The sequence below is a fragment of the Chiloscyllium punctatum genome, chromosome 7 (genome assembly GCF_047496795.1).
Source record: "Chiloscyllium punctatum isolate Juve2018m chromosome 7, sChiPun1.3, whole genome shotgun sequence".
NCBI lineage: Eukaryota > Metazoa > Chordata > Chondrichthyes > Orectolobiformes > Hemiscylliidae > Chiloscyllium > Chiloscyllium punctatum.
In genome coordinates, this window is record NC_092745.1 from 128862561 (window position 1) to 128879185 (window position 16625).

The 16625-nt window shown below is 46.3% G+C and overlaps 1 protein-coding gene across 4 annotated transcripts in view; it reads right to left on the reverse strand.

Moving 5' to 3' along the window:
* The window catches only part of ttll7 (tubulin tyrosine ligase-like family, member 7), a 401618-nt gene that overhangs the window by 215561 nt on the left and 169432 nt on the right, over positions 1-16625 (reverse strand). For 3 of the 4 annotated variants that reach the window (XM_072574809.1, XM_072574807.1, XM_072574808.1), the window contains exon 2: positions 1132-1300. In XM_072574809.1, the coding sequence (XP_072430910.1) occupies positions 1132-1156 (25 nt within the window). In that variant the 5' untranslated portion in view covers positions 1157-1300. Of the gene's footprint in view, positions 1-1131; positions 1304-16625 lie in introns of all 4 variants that reach the window. The other variant, XM_072574806.1, reaches the window with a different exon arrangement.

Genomic DNA, 16625 nt, shown 5'->3' on the forward strand with positions numbered 1-16625 from the left:
CTCAATCCCTAACCCAACCTTGGCTTCTCCCCATTGTAATTGCTGTCTCTGTCAGCTGCAATTATGCAAATTTCCAATCGGCACAAGCTGCTTCTCCACACACCAGCCACCCTGTGCTAATATGGTTTGCAGCCAGCAGGTGGTGGTATTGCTCCACTTTATCTTCTGGTCCACCATGAGAGAGGAGGGATAGGGGGCAGTGAATGGCTTTTCCAAACAATCTCATGTCTGCCAGTGAATATGACATTACTGGTCCTGCCAGTAAATTGTCCTTTTGATTTCCTTAAGATTCACTGGAGCCTGGGAACTGGGGAATTGTCTCAGCAAAAAGAGGCCAATTCTTTTGGCCTGACGTTGAGGCTGAGAAATTTATTGTGAATGTTCAGAATTCTCTGCCTAAGAAGTCTGTGGGTGCACCATCTTTGAACATAGCTATATCTGTGATGGACAGATTTTTAACCGAGGGATATCAGACGTGGTGGTATCATAAAATCCCGATTGCATGGAACTGGCCATTCAGCCCTTCCAGTTCAAGCAGACCCTGCGAAGAGTATCCCACCCAGACCCAACTCCCTACCCTATAATCCTGCGTTTCCCATAGCTAAGCCCCCTAGCCTGCACATTCCTTGAACACTATAGACAATTTCCCATGGTCAATCCATCCTAACCTGCACATCTTTGGAATGTGGGAGGAGAACGGAGCACCCGGGAGGAAGTCCACACAGACACAGGGAGAACATGCAAACTGTATACAGACAGTCACCCGAGGTTGGAATCAAACCCATGTCCCTGGTGCTGTGAGGCCACAGTGCTAGCCACTGAGCCACCCCTTAAATTGTATTCAGTTGTGGCCTATGAGCACTGTCGCAGGCTACTGTTTAATGTCCATCTCTAATTGTCTTTCAGGAGATAATAGCAGTGGGTATTCTTATAAATGGTCAGACAGACTCAACGTTAAGGAGAACAACAATGTACAGGGCACTGAATAGTTCAATAAACACTCCATTGCTAAAATAGGCCCCCTCTGAGCTAAAAGGAGGGACTCTGTATGTGCAGAGCTCAGTGCTGTGGGGCTGTTTGGTATCTGATAAAAATGCCTCTTAAAATAAATGGTGTGACCTTTCTGCTTACCTCCATCAATCGGGAATGAAGGCATCGTTCAGTTGGCAGGATGTGGCGACAGAGGCTGGAAGCTCTCTCCTGGCTGTCAGGATGGTGGGTAGGGGATCCACGTGGGTGATATATGTTTCTTTTCAGTCAGTCCATTGCAGCAGACGGAGGTCTGAACGCTGCTCAGAGTCTGCTGGAAGGAGGAAGGACACTGATCAGCTTTGTACGACAAAATCTCCACTCGCTGCAGACAAAAGACCTCAATTCCAGTCACAGAGGACAGGCCGTTTGTTCATCAATCCACAACCACTGCTGAAGGAGTGAGCGCCCTGCCCGTGCTGTCCCTAAATTGTGATCATACATCACACTCTGTCACAAGGACCTGTGAGACAGCCTCAGCGAACGCAGCAAGTAAACAGCGATTGAGAGCAACTGCCTTTCCTCCCACCACCCCCCCCCCACCAACCCCCCCCAACCCCCCCCAACCCCCCCCACCCCACCCCCAACCCCCCCCCACCCCCCCCCCAACCCCCCCCCACCCCACCCCCAAACCCCCCCCCACCCCACCCCCAAACCCCCCCCCACCCCCCCCCAACCCCCCCACAACCCCCTCCCACCCCACCCCCAAACCCCCCCCACCCCCCCCAACCCCCCCCAACCCCCCCCACCCCACCCCCAAACCCCCCCCACCCCCCCAACCCCCCCCACCCCACCCCCAAACCCCCCCCACCCCCCCCAACCCCCCCCCACCCCACCCCCAAACCCCCCCCACCCCCCCCAACCCCCCCCCACCCCACCCCCAAACCCCCCCCACCCCCCCCAACCCCCCCCCACCCCACCCCCAAACCCCCCACCCCCACCCCCCTCCACCCCCCACCCTCCATAATGCCACATTTCAACTGGTAGCCAACAAGGACGGTTCAGGCAGCAAGTTATCTCCACAACAGTGTCACTCGAAGAAAGATGCACACAAAGTGCCAAGCCATCTCAGCTGTTCTCATCTTGCAATAAGTCAAGGGAACCTCCAGCGGCCATGATACCATCGCACAGGGAAAGCAGCCAATCACACTTAAGCATTCCCGCTGACAGCACAGCAGAAGGAAAAGCAAAAACGGAGGTTGCTGGAAAAGCTCAGCAGGTCTGACAGCATCTGTGAAGAGGAAGGGTCACTGGACCTGAAATGTTAACTCTGATTTCTCTCCACAGATGCTGTTGAGCTTTTCTAGCAATCTCTGTTTGTTTCCGATTTACAGCATCTGCAAAGCAAATTCAAAGTTTATCCCTTTGAATTTTCACATACATTTTCAGAGAACAAAATCAATGATATAAATCCTACAGTGTAGAAGCAGACCATTCAGCCCAACAAGTTCAGACTGACCCTCCCACCGCACCCTAGACTTCCCATGGCTAATCCACCTAACCACATACTATGGACAAATTAGCACAGTCAATCCATCTAACCTGCACACTATGGGTAACTGAGCATGGCTAATCCATCTAACCTGCACACTATGGACTATGGGAGGAAACCAGAGCACCCAGAAACAGGGAGAATGTGCAAACTCCACACAGAGAGTCACCCAAGGCTGGAATTGAACCCAGGCCCCTACCACTGTAAGACAACAGTGCTAACCACTGATCCACCACACTGCTCGAATTAAATTGAGATCGAAGCTAAAACAACATTTAAAAAAAAGTTTTAAAATGTTATGCTGAAAAATGTGATTTTTTAAAAATCATACCAAAGAAATTTGTTGCTTCACAAAAATCAAATTAGTTTTAGATTGCTGAGGTGGTAATGTTAATGTTAATTTGTAATTTATCATTTTATCACATTTTAAAAAGATTTTTACAGTGAGACTAACTGTGTAAAAATGAGAGTCTCATTGTAAGAACTGCACACTGGGGATGCCTCAACGGTGCTCATTTTACAGCAATATCAAATCACTGATAGAAACTTGTGAATTCCCATGTTACCCTGTCTCCTGTGCAGAATCCCCGAGTTACATTGCCAATTTCACCAGCATTCCTGCAAAGTCTGAGCCAAAGAAAAGCAGCCGCACCAACTCACTCACCAGAACACTCCTAAACCACCTTTCACCTTCTACCAATTAGAAGCATCTTTGGTCAGTGCTGAATGTGCAGAGGTAGGTAAAATTCAAAATAATGTCCCAACACTCGTTCCCACCTCGACTATTCACCACTTCCCCCCCCAACCCCCCCCAAACCCCCAACCTCACTGCCACCTCCTTGCCCCTTCAATCATAAATGCTTGTCTAATGAAATTTTAGGGATGTACATTTTGCAGATTTATTTTCTAAGGATGTAACAGGATCTGGGACCAAGTGGATCTCATTGATCCTAAATTTCTGTTCATTGAATATTGCTGCAAAGAGGCACATCACTGAGGCTCTTAGTCTTGCATTCATCAGGACAAATGCAAAAATGCCACATTTCAACCAATCATCAGTATGTCTGTAACTCAGGGTCACGAGGAGTGAGATGAGGAGAAACATCTTTACTCAGAGAGTTGTTAGGATTTGGAATGTGCTGCTTGGGAGGCTGGTGGACATGGATTCCTTAGAAGGTTGCCCATGGTAGCGTGATGGAGAAAGTGAAGTTGCATGGGGTACAGGTTGTTCGAGAACTGGCTGGGCAACAGGAGACAGAGAGTAGTAGTTGAAGGGAGTTTCTCAAAATGGAGAACTGTGACCAGTGGTGTCCCACAGGGATCTGTGTTGGGACCATTGTTGTTTGTGATAAACATAAGTGTTTGGAAGAATTTATAAGTGGTCTGATTAGCAAGTTTGCAGATGACACCAAGATTTGTGGAGTAGCAGATAGTGAAGGGGACTCTCAGAGAATAAAGCAGAACGTAGATAGATTGGAGAGTTGGGCAGAGAAATGGCAGATGGAGTTCAATCCAGACAAATACGAGATGATGTATTTTGGAAAATCCAATTCAAGAGTCAACTATGTGGTAACTGGAAAAGTCCTGGGGAAAATTGATGTACAGGGAGATCTGGGTGTTCAGGTCCATTGTTCCCTGAAGGTGGCAACACAGGTCGATAGAGTGGCATACGGCATGCTTTCCTTCATTGGATGGGGTATTGAGTACAAGAGTTGGCAGGTCATGTTACAGTTGTATAGGGCTTTGGTTCGGCCACATTTGGAATACTGCGTACAGTTCTACTAGGGGACACAGCTTTAAATTAAGGGGTGGTAGGTATAGGACAGATGTTAGGGGTAGATTCTTTACTCAGCGGGTTGTGAGTTCATGGAATGCCCTGCCAGTAGCAGTGGTGGACTCTCCCTCTTTATGGTCATTTAAGCGGGCATTGGACAAGCATATGGAGGTTATTGGGCTAGTGTAGGTTAGGTAGGCTTCGGTCGGCGCAACATCGAGGGCCGAAGGGCCTGTACTGCGCTGTATTTTTCTATGTTCTATGTTCTGGTGGCCACATTACCCAAAGGATGTGGATGCTTTGGAGAAGGTGCAGAGGAGGTTCACCAGGATGTTGCCTTGTATGGAGGGTGCTAGTTATGAAGAGAGGTTGAGCAGATTATAATTAGTTTCATTAGAAAGATGAAGGTTGAGGGAGGACCTGATTGAGGTCTACAAAATCATGAGTTCAAGGTGAGAGGGAAAATGTTTAAGGGAGCTAAACCTGGAAGGTTCTTTATGCAGAGGGTGGTGGATGCCTGGAATGCATTGCCAATCGAGGTGGTAAAGGTGGGGACGATAGCGTCATTTAAGATATATCTAGACAGATACATGAATGGGCAGGGAGCAGAGGGATCCTAAGAAAATAGGCGACAAGTTTGGATAGAGGATCTGGATTGGCACAGGCTTGGAGGGCCGAAGGGCCTGTTCCTGTGCTGTGAAGTTTTTTTGTCCTTTGTTCTTTGTTCTTGAATGGATATAAATTCTTCCAAACATTTGTGTATATCACAAACAACAATGGTCCCATCACGGATCCCTATGGAACACCACAGGTCTCCATTTTGAGAAACTCTCTTCCACTACTACTCTCTGTCTCCTGTTGCCCAGCCAGTTCTCTATCCATCTCCCGAGAACAACCTGCACCCCATGCAACTTCACTTTCTCCATCACGCTACCATGGGCAAATTGCTCTTCTAAAGAGAGCTGGATGCATCTTAGAAAGTGATGAATTTAGAGGGCTATGGAGATAGGGCTGGAGAATGGGACTGGTGGGGTAGCTCTTTCTGGAGCAAGTCCAGACACGATGGACTGAAAGGCCTCTTTCTGTATTGTATATTCTATAATTATACAATTCTAGGTTTCAACATTTTACAAACAAAACATTTGGCATGCTTGCCCCCACTCCAGTTACAGGCTGGGCCCCCACTCCCAGCTCCACACCTATCCCAGGTCCTAGTTCCCAGCCCTGCCAAGTTTTCACCATCCTCCCAGAACTCCCCCTCACTGAGGACGAACGATCAGTCCTCAGCAAAGGCCTCACCTTCATCCCCCTTTGCCCACGCCTCAATAAATTTAATACAAGTCGTGACATCGAACACTTCTTCCGCCGCCCCCGCCTCCGAGCTTACTTTTACAATCCAGACTCGGGTCCACCTTCCGAGGACCCCTTCGCCCACCTCCAACCCACTCCATCCACCTGGACACCCCATGCTGGCCTATTACCCACCCTCAACCTCTTCATTTCCAACTGCCGCCAGGACATTAACTGCCTCAACCTGTCTACACCCCTCCCCCACTCCAACCTCTCACCCTCACAACGCGCAGCCCTCCAATCCCTCTGCTCCAATCCCAACCTCACCATCAAGCCGGCAAATAAAGGGGCGCAGTGGCAGTTTGGCTCACTGACCTCTACACCACTGAAGCCAGACGGCAACTCGAAGACATCTCCTCCTACCACCCCCTCGACCATGACCCCCACCCCCCCATCACCAAACCATCATCTCCCAGACCATACAGAACCTCATCACCTCAGGAGATCTCCCACCCACACCTTCCAACCTCATAGTCCGGGAACCCCGCACTGCCCGGTTCTACCTCCTTCCCAAGATCCACAAGCCTGACCACCCTGGCCGACTCATTGTCTCAGCATGCTCCTACCCCACTGAACTCATCCCCCCTAGTCCAGAAACTCCCCACATACATTCAAGACACCACCCACGCCCTCCACCTCCTCCAAGACTTCCATTTCCCCGGCCTCCAACGCCTCATCTTCACCATGGACATCCAATCCCTTTACACTTCCATCCACCATGAGCAGGGCCTCCAAGCTCTATGTTTCTTCCTCTCCCGATGTCCCTAACAGAACCTTTCCATTCGTTTGGCCGAACTGGTCCTCACCCTTAACAATTTCTCCTTCGAATCCTCCCACTTCCTCCAGACCAAAGGGGTAGCCATCGGCACCCGTATGGGCCCCAGCTGTGCCTGTCTCTTTGTCTTCTACCTAGAACAGTCCATCTTCCGTAATTACACCGGCACCACTCCCTACCTCTTCTTCCGCTACACTGACTGCATTGGCGCCACCTCGTGCTCCCATGCGGAGGTTGACCATTTCATCAACATCATCAACACATTCCACCCTGACCTTAAATTCACCTGGGCCATCTCTGACATCTCCCTCCCCTTCCTGGATCTTTCCATCTCCACCAATGACAACCAACTTGACACTGACATTTTTTTACAAACCCACCGACTCCCACAGCTACCTGGATTACACCTCTCCCCACACTACCTCCTGCAAAAATGCCATCCCTTATTCCCAATTCCTCCGCCTCCGCTGTATCTGCTCCCAGAAGGACCAGTTCCACCACAGAACACACCAGATGGCCTCCTTCTTTAGAGACCGCAATTTCCCTTCCCAAGTGGTTGAAGATGCCCTCCAATGCATCTCGTCTACATCCCGCATCTCTGCCCTCAGACCCCACTCCTCCAACCGTAACAAGGACAGAACGCCCCTGGTGCTCACCTTCCACCCTACCAACCTTCGCATAAACCAAATCATCCGCCGACATTTCTGCCACCTCCAAATGGACCCCACCACCAGGGATATATTTCCCTCCCCACCCCTTTCCGCTTTCCCTCTGTGACTACCTGGTCAGGACCACGCCCCCAACAACCCACCCTCCCTGCCTGGCACCTTCCCCTGCCACCACAGGAGTTGCAAATCCTGCGCCCACACCTCCCCCCTCACCTCCATCCAAGGCCCCAAAGGCGCCTTCCACATCCATCAAAGTTTTACCTGCACATCCACCAATACCATTTATTGTATCCATAGCTCCCGATGCGGTCACCTCTACATTGAGGAGATTGGACGCCTTCTCGCAGAGCACTTTAGTGAACATCGGGACACCCGCATCAATCAACCCCACCACCCTGTGGCCCAACATTTCAACTCCCCCTCCCACTCTGCTGAGGACATACAGGTCCTCGGCCTCCTCCACCACCGCTGCCTCACCAGCCGACGCCTGGAGGAAGAACGCCTTATCTTCAGCCTCGGAACACTTCAACCCCAGGGCATCAATGTTGACTTCACTATTTTCCTCATTTCCCCTCCCCCGATCTTACCCCAGTTTCAAACTTCCAGCTCAGCACTGTCCCCATGACCTGTCCTACCTGCCAATCTCCCTTCCCACCTATCCACTCCACCCTCCCCTCTGACCTATCACCTTCATCCCCACCCCCATTCACCATTGTACTCTTATCTACCGTCCTCCATCCTCCTCTCAGACCTATCACCTCCAATTCACCTATTGTACACTTTGCTACCTTCTCCCCACCCCTACACCCCTCCTATTATCTCTCCACCTTGGAGGTTCTTCAGTACTGATGAAGGGCCTGAAACGTTGATTTTCCTGCCTGACCTCCTGTGCTTTTCTAGCACCACTCTAATCTAGACTCTGATCTCCAGCATCTGCAGTCCTCACCTTTGCCTTATTGGTCACAACATTGAGTACTGGAGTTGGGAGGTCATGTTGCACCTGTACAGGACATTGGTGAGGCCACTTTTGGAATACTGCACACAACTCTGGTCGCCCTTCTATAGGAAGAATGTTATTAAACTTGAGAACATGCAGAAATAATTTACAAGCATGTTGCTGGAACTGGAGGTTTTAAGTTATAGGGAGAGGCTGAGTAGGATGGAATTTTCTTCCCTGGAACGTCAGGGACCGATGGGTGGTCATATAAAAGTTTCTAAAATCATGAGGGACTTGGATAGGGTAAATAGGCAAGGTCTTTTCCTTGGGGTGGGAGAGTCCAGAACTAGAGGGGATAGGTTAAAGGCGAGGGCGCTAAGAATTAAAAAGGATCTGAGGGGTAACCTTTTCACACAGAGGGTGGTGTATGTATGGAAAGAGCTGCCAGAGGAAGTGGTGGAGGCTGGTACAATTACAACATTTAAAAAGCAAATGGATGGGTACATGAATAGGGAGGGTTTAAAGGGATATGGGCCAAGTGCTGGCAAATGGGATCAGGTCAGATTGGGATTATCAGTCAGTGCAAAGTTGGACCGAAGAGTCTGTTTCTGTGCTCTGAGTCTATGCTCCTATTTCTGTTGAATCCTCCCTTAACCTTCTCTACTTTAAAGGAAACAATTGCAGCTTTTCCAGTCTCTCCACATATGGCAGGTCTCCTTCTGACTAGAAACACTTAACACTGTATCAGGTTTAGAGGATAGAAAATCCTTCATGATTTTCCCGAATGCCTACAGCAGCAGAACAAAGAATCATCCCTGTGGTAGATTAAGCCATAAATTACTCAACAAGTTTATTAAAAAACAGCGTTGAGGCAATGGCATGAGATCTCACAGCAGTTTGCAATGATTTACAGAACTTAGTTATTCTTCCCCAGACACAGAAAACTCTGTTCAAAGTACATGCCTTTCATTAATATTCTTAATAACAAAGTACCAGAAATCACTTCCCTTCCTGATAACTTTGTCCCAAGCTCTTTGACATCTCTCTTTTGTGTAGAGCTTGTGAACTGGGAGTGCACTTTAAACCAGAACATATCAGGAGAATTTAGAGGAGGTGGGGCCGTATGGTATTAAAACTGGAGTAGTAATCGAGAGCCACAGGCCAACAGATTGGGGACTTGGGTTCAAATCCCACCATGGCAGATAGTGGAATTTGGATTCAATTTTAAAAATCTGGAATTAAGAATCTAATGTTGACCATGAACCCATTCTCGATTGTTGGAAAAACCCATCGGGTTCACTAATGTCCTTTAGGGAAGGAAACTACCACCCTTACCTGGTCTGGTCTACATGTGACTCCAGACCCACAGCAATGTGGTTAACTCTTAACTGCCCTCTGGGTAATTAGGGATAGGCAATAAAAGATGACTGAGCCAGAGACGCCCACATCCTGTGAACGAATAACAAACTTTGCATGATGATGGGGATACTGCAGTTGAAAGGAGACCATCTTGATGACTCTTCCAAGGAGCCTGCACTAACACAATGGGCTGAATGGTCTCCTCGTTTCTAAAATTCATTCACAAAATGTTGGCATCACTGGCCTGGCCAGCATTTAGTGCCCATCCCTAATTGCCCAGAGGGCAGTTCAGATTTAACGACATTACTGTAGGTTTGGAGTCACATGTAGGTCAGACCAGTAGAAATCAGATTTCTATCCCTAAAAGATATAGTGAACCAGATGGGATTTTACAACAATTCACAAGAATTTCATGGTCATCATTAGACTCGTAATTCCAGACTTTTTTATTGAATTCAAATTTCAGCCTGGGTCCCCAGAACATTACCTGGATCCCTGGATTAATAATTTAGCAGCAATACCACAAGGCCATCACTTTCTTTGCTACTGATTCATTCTATGATTCTTACCAAGCTAGGATTTCTCTTGAAGTTTCACCAGGGACAGAGAAAACTGCTGAAAGATTAAATCATGAGGGCAGCCGGTCATTTTTCTTCAGTTAAGAAGCAGCGAGAACCTTTCATGTTTTCAACATGATGTTGCTTTTCCATTGGTTGGCTTTGACTTATAAGATATTGTCTTTCTCAAGGTACTATTTCTATGTGTCACCATTATTTATTCTGATCACTTGTGCATCCTCTGTGTTAATCACTTTCAGCTGCCTATGGACCCCATTCCCTCAGTAAACCTCTTCCTCTCTCTAAAAAGTCAAATGTGTGAATAGGAGTCCAAATGGCCCCTTGACCCATGTTCACAATCCAACGAGATCAGGGCTTAAGTTCTACTTTATTTCTCCTTTCCTGCCTTATCCCCATATTCTTCAATTCCCTTGATGCTCAAAGATCTGACAGAGTCTCCTCCTTTCGACCCTCCATTTTAACCAACCCGGGGGTCGTCTGTCCTAATATCTCCTCATGCAGCTTGATGTCAAGTCTTGCTTGATGAGCTGTGATAACTTTTACAAGGCAAGATTTTCCATGTGAATAAAAACATGGTTAAAAATCACACGACATGAGGTTATAGTCCAATGAGTTTTCTTGAAAACATTTCTTCAGGAGTCAGCACTCCGAAAGCTAGTGTTTTCAAATAAACCCATTGGATTATAAACTAGTCTCGCGTGATTTTTGACCTTGTCTGACCCAGTCCAACACCAACACCTCCATTTTAATAAAAATATGAGAATGAGGAGAGGAACTGGAGTTAATCTCATAGAAACCAACAAAATTCTAACAGGACTAAGACAGGGTCAACGCTGTAAGGATTTTCCCAAAGACTGCGGAGTCCAAAACCAGGGGTCAAAGTCTCAGGATACAGGATGAGGAGAAATGTCTTCACCCACAGAGTGGGGAGCCTATGGAATTCTCTACCACAGAAAGCGGATGAGGCCGAAGCACTGAATATTTTCAAAAAGGAGTTAGATAAAGTTCTTAGGGCTAAAGGGATCAAAGGGTAAGGGAATAAACAGGAACAAGGGACTGAACTGGATGGTCAGCCATGATCCTACTGAACGGCGGAGCAGGATGGAAGGGCCAAATGGCCTCCTCCTGCTGCTATTTTCTATATTTCTTGAGTTTCTGTTTTTGACTTTCTAAACCGTCCTGCTTTGAATACACTGTATATGAGGTGTAGTGGAAACAGACATCTTTTAATAGATCCTTAAAAATGTACCTCTGAAAAACAAAATCAAATGAAGCGACCAATTAAATTTATTGCATTAAACTTTAGATGTTTGTATTATTCCCATGGGCATGTAGAGCATCTGCAATGTAATTGGCCATCCATTGGATTATGATCAGGAACCACCTATTTAAAAGCCAAGCCGGACTGCAAAACCACTTAGCACTTCACTGCAACATCCTTTCCCCGTAATGGACCATTCACAGCGTCCAGCAACCAGTGACTGAGTGCTATCAGGACAAATGATTTTGCAATTAGGGAACATAGAGGCATTTGGAGGCCAATTATTCCCTGGAGCTGGTTCTGCTAATCAATAAGAAAGTGCCTGATGTCCAATTCCAAATATCGTATTCCCTACGGCTGACAAATGTTGATCAACTTCACTTTGAAAATTTACTATTGACATGGCATCAAGTTCAAAAGGATTTCCAAACTGCAAACAGCTTTTGCAAAGCTTCTTCATTTTAGTTTGGCTCCTGAATTATTGATTATTTTGAAATTGCTTCCTTGTCCCAGACTCTCCAAGCAGCAGGAAGAGGTTGTTTCTGTCTCTCTGTTCCCCTTTATGTCTGGGAACATTAATCAGATTGCCTCTTAACCTTCTAAATCCTGGTAATTCCACACTACACTCCCTTCACTATCTGTATCGATAAAAGCCAGGAAAATGGGTGTTGCCCCACATACTGTTCAAAGTGACTCCAGGTGTGGCCTTACAGGGCCTTTGATAATACAAGCAAGACTTTGACATCCTTGTATTCAAGTCCTTTAGATACCTCAATGTTCTCTCGAATTGAGAAGAATGAGAGGTAGTCTCATTGAAACTCACAAAATTCTCCAGAGGCTGGACAGAGTGGATACAGGGAAGGTAGCTCCCTTGGTTTGGCCAGGGTTTAGAACTATGCAACACAGTCTCATTGAAAAGGTGGACCATTTAGGACTGAGATGAGAAGGAATGTTGTCATTCAAAGAATGGTATATCTTTGGAAATGTAAGTGTGTTCAAGACAGAGACTGGTTGGTAGGTTTCTAGTAAAAAAATGACATTAAGGAACACAGGGATACCAGGGGACAATAACAGTGAGGTAGATGATCAGCCATGATCTAGAATAGTGCAGCAGGTTTGAGGGGCCGAGTGGCCTACTCCTACTGCAAAGTTATTGTGCTCTTATAAAGACTAGCATTCCATTATCCTTTTGGTTGTTCCCTGTATAGGTTCATGAGTACAGAAGGCTGGAAAATAGAAACAGGAGTAGACCATTCAGCCAATGGAATCTGCTTCACCATTCAATATGATCATCCAACTCAGTCTCCTGTTCCTGCTTTCTCTCCATGCCCTTTGATTCCTTCAGCTCGAAGAACTATACCTAACTCCTTCCTGACAATGCTCAATGTTTTGGCCTCAACTGTTTTCTGTGGCAAACAATTCCACTCTCTGGGTGAAGACATTTCTCCTCATCTCAGTCCGAAGTGGTCTACCCTGTATCCTCAGACCATGACTCCTGGTTCTGGGTTGCCAGAAATATCCTAATTTCATGCTATATAGTTTCTGACAATAATCAGCACATGATAACTTGGCCAAGAAATGCAGTCCAGACAGCGGGCTAATGAATCATGGCTAACTGAATAATTACAGCAAGCTGATCTGGTCTCAACAATCTCTGAGGTTTAAATAATCTATTTACCAGAACTGACAAGTATCCTGAGATGGGTCATGGTCATGAAGAGCTCACTCCATTTCCCTCTTGACAGAGCTGCTGAGCATTTCCAGCACTTTCTGGTCTCATTTCAGCAAGAGAGAATGGCATTAATGTGGAAGATGATAAACAGACCATGGCAGGAAGGAGCAGAATGTAACAAATCTAAGAAGAAATGTCAATAGAGAATGCTGGAGCTCACAAAATGATAAAAAGACAAAATTAAAGGTTTCGTATCTGAATACATGTAGCTTGGGGAAAAAAGCAGGTGATAAGATGGATAAGGATAATCTAATTATAACAAAATGGATGCAGGATGACAGGGATTTGAACATTTAGGATGGACCAGAAGCTAAGTTCTGTTAATTAACGACGATATTAGTGTATCACAGAATCCCAACAGTGTGGAAGCAGGCCATTCAGCCCATCAAGTCCATATCACCCCTCTTAAGAGCATCACAGCCAGACCCAACCCCCCACCCTATCACTGCATTTCCCATTGGCTAATCCACGTAGCCTGCATATTCCTGGACACTTTGGGCAATTTAGCATGGCCAATTCACCTAACCTGCACATCTTTGCGCTGTGGGACGAAACTGGAGCACCTGGAGGAAACCCATGAAGACATGGGGAGGTTGTGCAAACTCCACAGCGAGGGTGGAATGGAACCTGGGTCCCTGTCACTGTGAGACAGCAGCAATAACCCACTGAGCCACCTTTGTATAATGAGAGGCAAGATCAAAGTTTAGGAAACCAGGTAGAGATGAGAAACAATAAAAACAAGGAGTCATTAGTGGGAGTGGTGTACAAATTCCTGGCCCCAACAGCAACCCTGTGGTAGGGCAGATCAGGTAAGAAATAATGGGAGCTTGTCTGAAAGATTTGAATTTTATTTTAGACTTTAAAAATTAGATGGTCTAGGGCAGCTCAGATGAAGAGTTTATGGAATGTTATCAGGCTAGGTTTTAAAACAGCTCATTTTGGAGGAAACCAGAGACCAAGCTGTGCCAGACCATATATTAGGTGTGGGGATAGCATTAATAATGACCTCAGAGCACAATCACCCTCAATTGCAGGAATCATAATATGATCGTATCTTACATTCTGTTTGAGGGGGAGAAGAGTGAGCCTAAGACTGGTACTTTAAACTTAATTAAGGGTCATTATGAGAGCATGAAAGCAAAACTAGCCAAAATGAGTCGCAAACCAGGGATAGGTCAATGTCAATGCCATTGCAAACATTAAAGGGAATACTTTTGAATGCGCATAATAGTTATATTCCAAAAAGAAAACAAATCCAATCTGTGGTTAAAGTTAAAGCTAAAGCTATTACACAATTTAAATAAGTAGAGGAAAGTAGTAACATTCCAGAAATAACTGTAACAGAGGAAAAGGAAGGGTGGGAACAACTCAAGAAGGTTATAATCACCAGGAAAATGACACGGAGTGAATAATTGGAGCTACAAGTCCTCAGCTCCCGATGGACATCATCCGAGAAACTTAAAGGAATTGGTGACTGAGATAGTAGATGAGTTGCTTTTAATTTTCCAATATTCCCTAGATTTTGGGAAGCTTCCATTAGCGATACGGTGGCTCAGCGGTTAGCACTGCTGCCTCACAGTGCTGGGGACCTGTGTATGATTCCAGCCTCGGGCAACTGTCTGTATGGAATTTGTACATTCTCCACGTGTCTGCACAGATTTCCTCCGGGTGCTCTGGTTTCCTCCCATAGTCTGAAGATGGCAGGTTAGGTGAGTTGGCCAAGCTAAATTGCCCATAGTGTTCAGGGACATGTAGGTGGGTACATTAGTCAGGAGTAAATATAGGGTAGGGAAATGGGTCTGGGTGGGTTGCTGTTCAGAAGATCAGTGTGGACTTATTGGGCCAAAGGGCTGGTTCCACACTGTAGAGATTCTATGATATTGATGATAATTGTAAAACAGCAAAAGCAACTTCTTTTTTTCAAAGAAAAGCAAGACACTACAGGTCAATTAAGTTAAAATACATCTTTGGGAAAATGATAGAGGAACTATTTTTAAACAAGTTATGGCAGGCCCTTTAGAAAAAAATCAAGGTAATCAGGCAGTGGACATGGGGATGAAGAGCATGTAGATTCCCAGTACAGCAATGATGGCGCTGTTGTCTTCAGTGAAGCTACCCCAGGTAAAAACATTCCTGGTTCTAGTATTCTCTCCTTCTAGAGCTAAAGCTCTCTAAATCTCTTTCCTTCTCTCTTCTCATTATGGCAAACTCTAGACGTTCAACTTAGTGGTAGGAGTCACTCAATGGAGAAGTGTTTTCAACCTTTTGCTGACAGAATTCCAAATGAAAGCAACTTTTTTTTCTGCAGTGAGATTGCTTCTTACTCAGGAAGATCTGCCTGAAACAGAACCACCCACACAATCTATTCACCCCTACTGTTTACTTAGACAATAGGTGCAGGAGTAGACCATTCTGCCCTTCGAGCCTGCACCACCATTCAATATGATCATGGCTGATGATCCTTAATCAGTATCCTGTTCCTACCTTGTCTCCATAACCCTTGATTCCACTATCCTTGAGAGCTCTATCCAACTCTTTCTTAAATGAATCCAGAGACTGGGCCTCCACTGCCCTCTGGGGCAGAGCATTCCACACAGCCACCACTCTCTGGGTGAAGAAGTTTCTCCTCAACTCTGTCCTAAATGGTCTACCCCATATTTTTAAGCTGTGTCCTCTGGTTCGGGACTCACCCATCAGCGGAAACATATTTCCTGCCTCCAGAGTGTCCAATCTACTTCTTATTAACCCTTTCCTCTTGTTTCTCTCTCAGACAGCTTGGGCACATGATCATTACTGAAAGCTCGCTGCTTTTTATAAGAATTCTTTTTTCAGAAAACTGGCGGCACGGTGGCACAGTGGTTAGCACTGCTGCCTCACAGCGCCAGAGATCCGGGTTCATTTCCCTCCTCAGGTGACTGTCTGTGTGGAGTTTGCACATTCTCCCTGTGTCTGCGTGGGTTTCTTCCGGGTGCTCCAGTTTCCTCCCACAGTCCAAAGATGTGCAGGTCAGGTGAATTGGCCATGCTAAATTGCCCGTAGTGTTAGGTAAGGAGTAGATGTAGATGTAGGGGATTACGCTTCGGCGGGGCGGTGTGGACTTGTTGGGCTGAAGGGCCTGTTTCCACACTGTAAGTAATCTAAAACACTAGTTCTTAAAGGGATCAACACCCCAAAATAGAAAATGCAGATTTCTTTTGCTCCCAAACATATATGAGCATGATAGAAGCATCAACCTAACATAGTCATTCTCAACAAATCATATCCTACAACATCCAAGCACCACCATCATTAACCTTGGGTCTATGTTCTGTCCCATCTCCAAGAAAGACCCACCAAAGGTGGTGGCACAGTGCTATAGAGGTGGGAAATAGTTGCCCTGGAAGTCCTCAGTATTGACTCCAAACCAAATGAAGTCTCATTGCATCAAATCAAACATGGGCAAAGAAGCTTCCTACTGAATACCAACACCTCGCCTTCTACCTCAGCTGATGAATCCATTCTCTTCCATGTCACTTGGAAGAAGCGCTGAAAGTGGCAAGGGAACTGAATGTACTCTGAGGAGAGGACCTCAATGTCCATCACTAAAGTGGTTGGGCACCACCACATACTGATCAAGCTGGTCAGGTCCTTTAGAACATAATTTCTAAACTGGGTCTGGAGCAGATGGCAA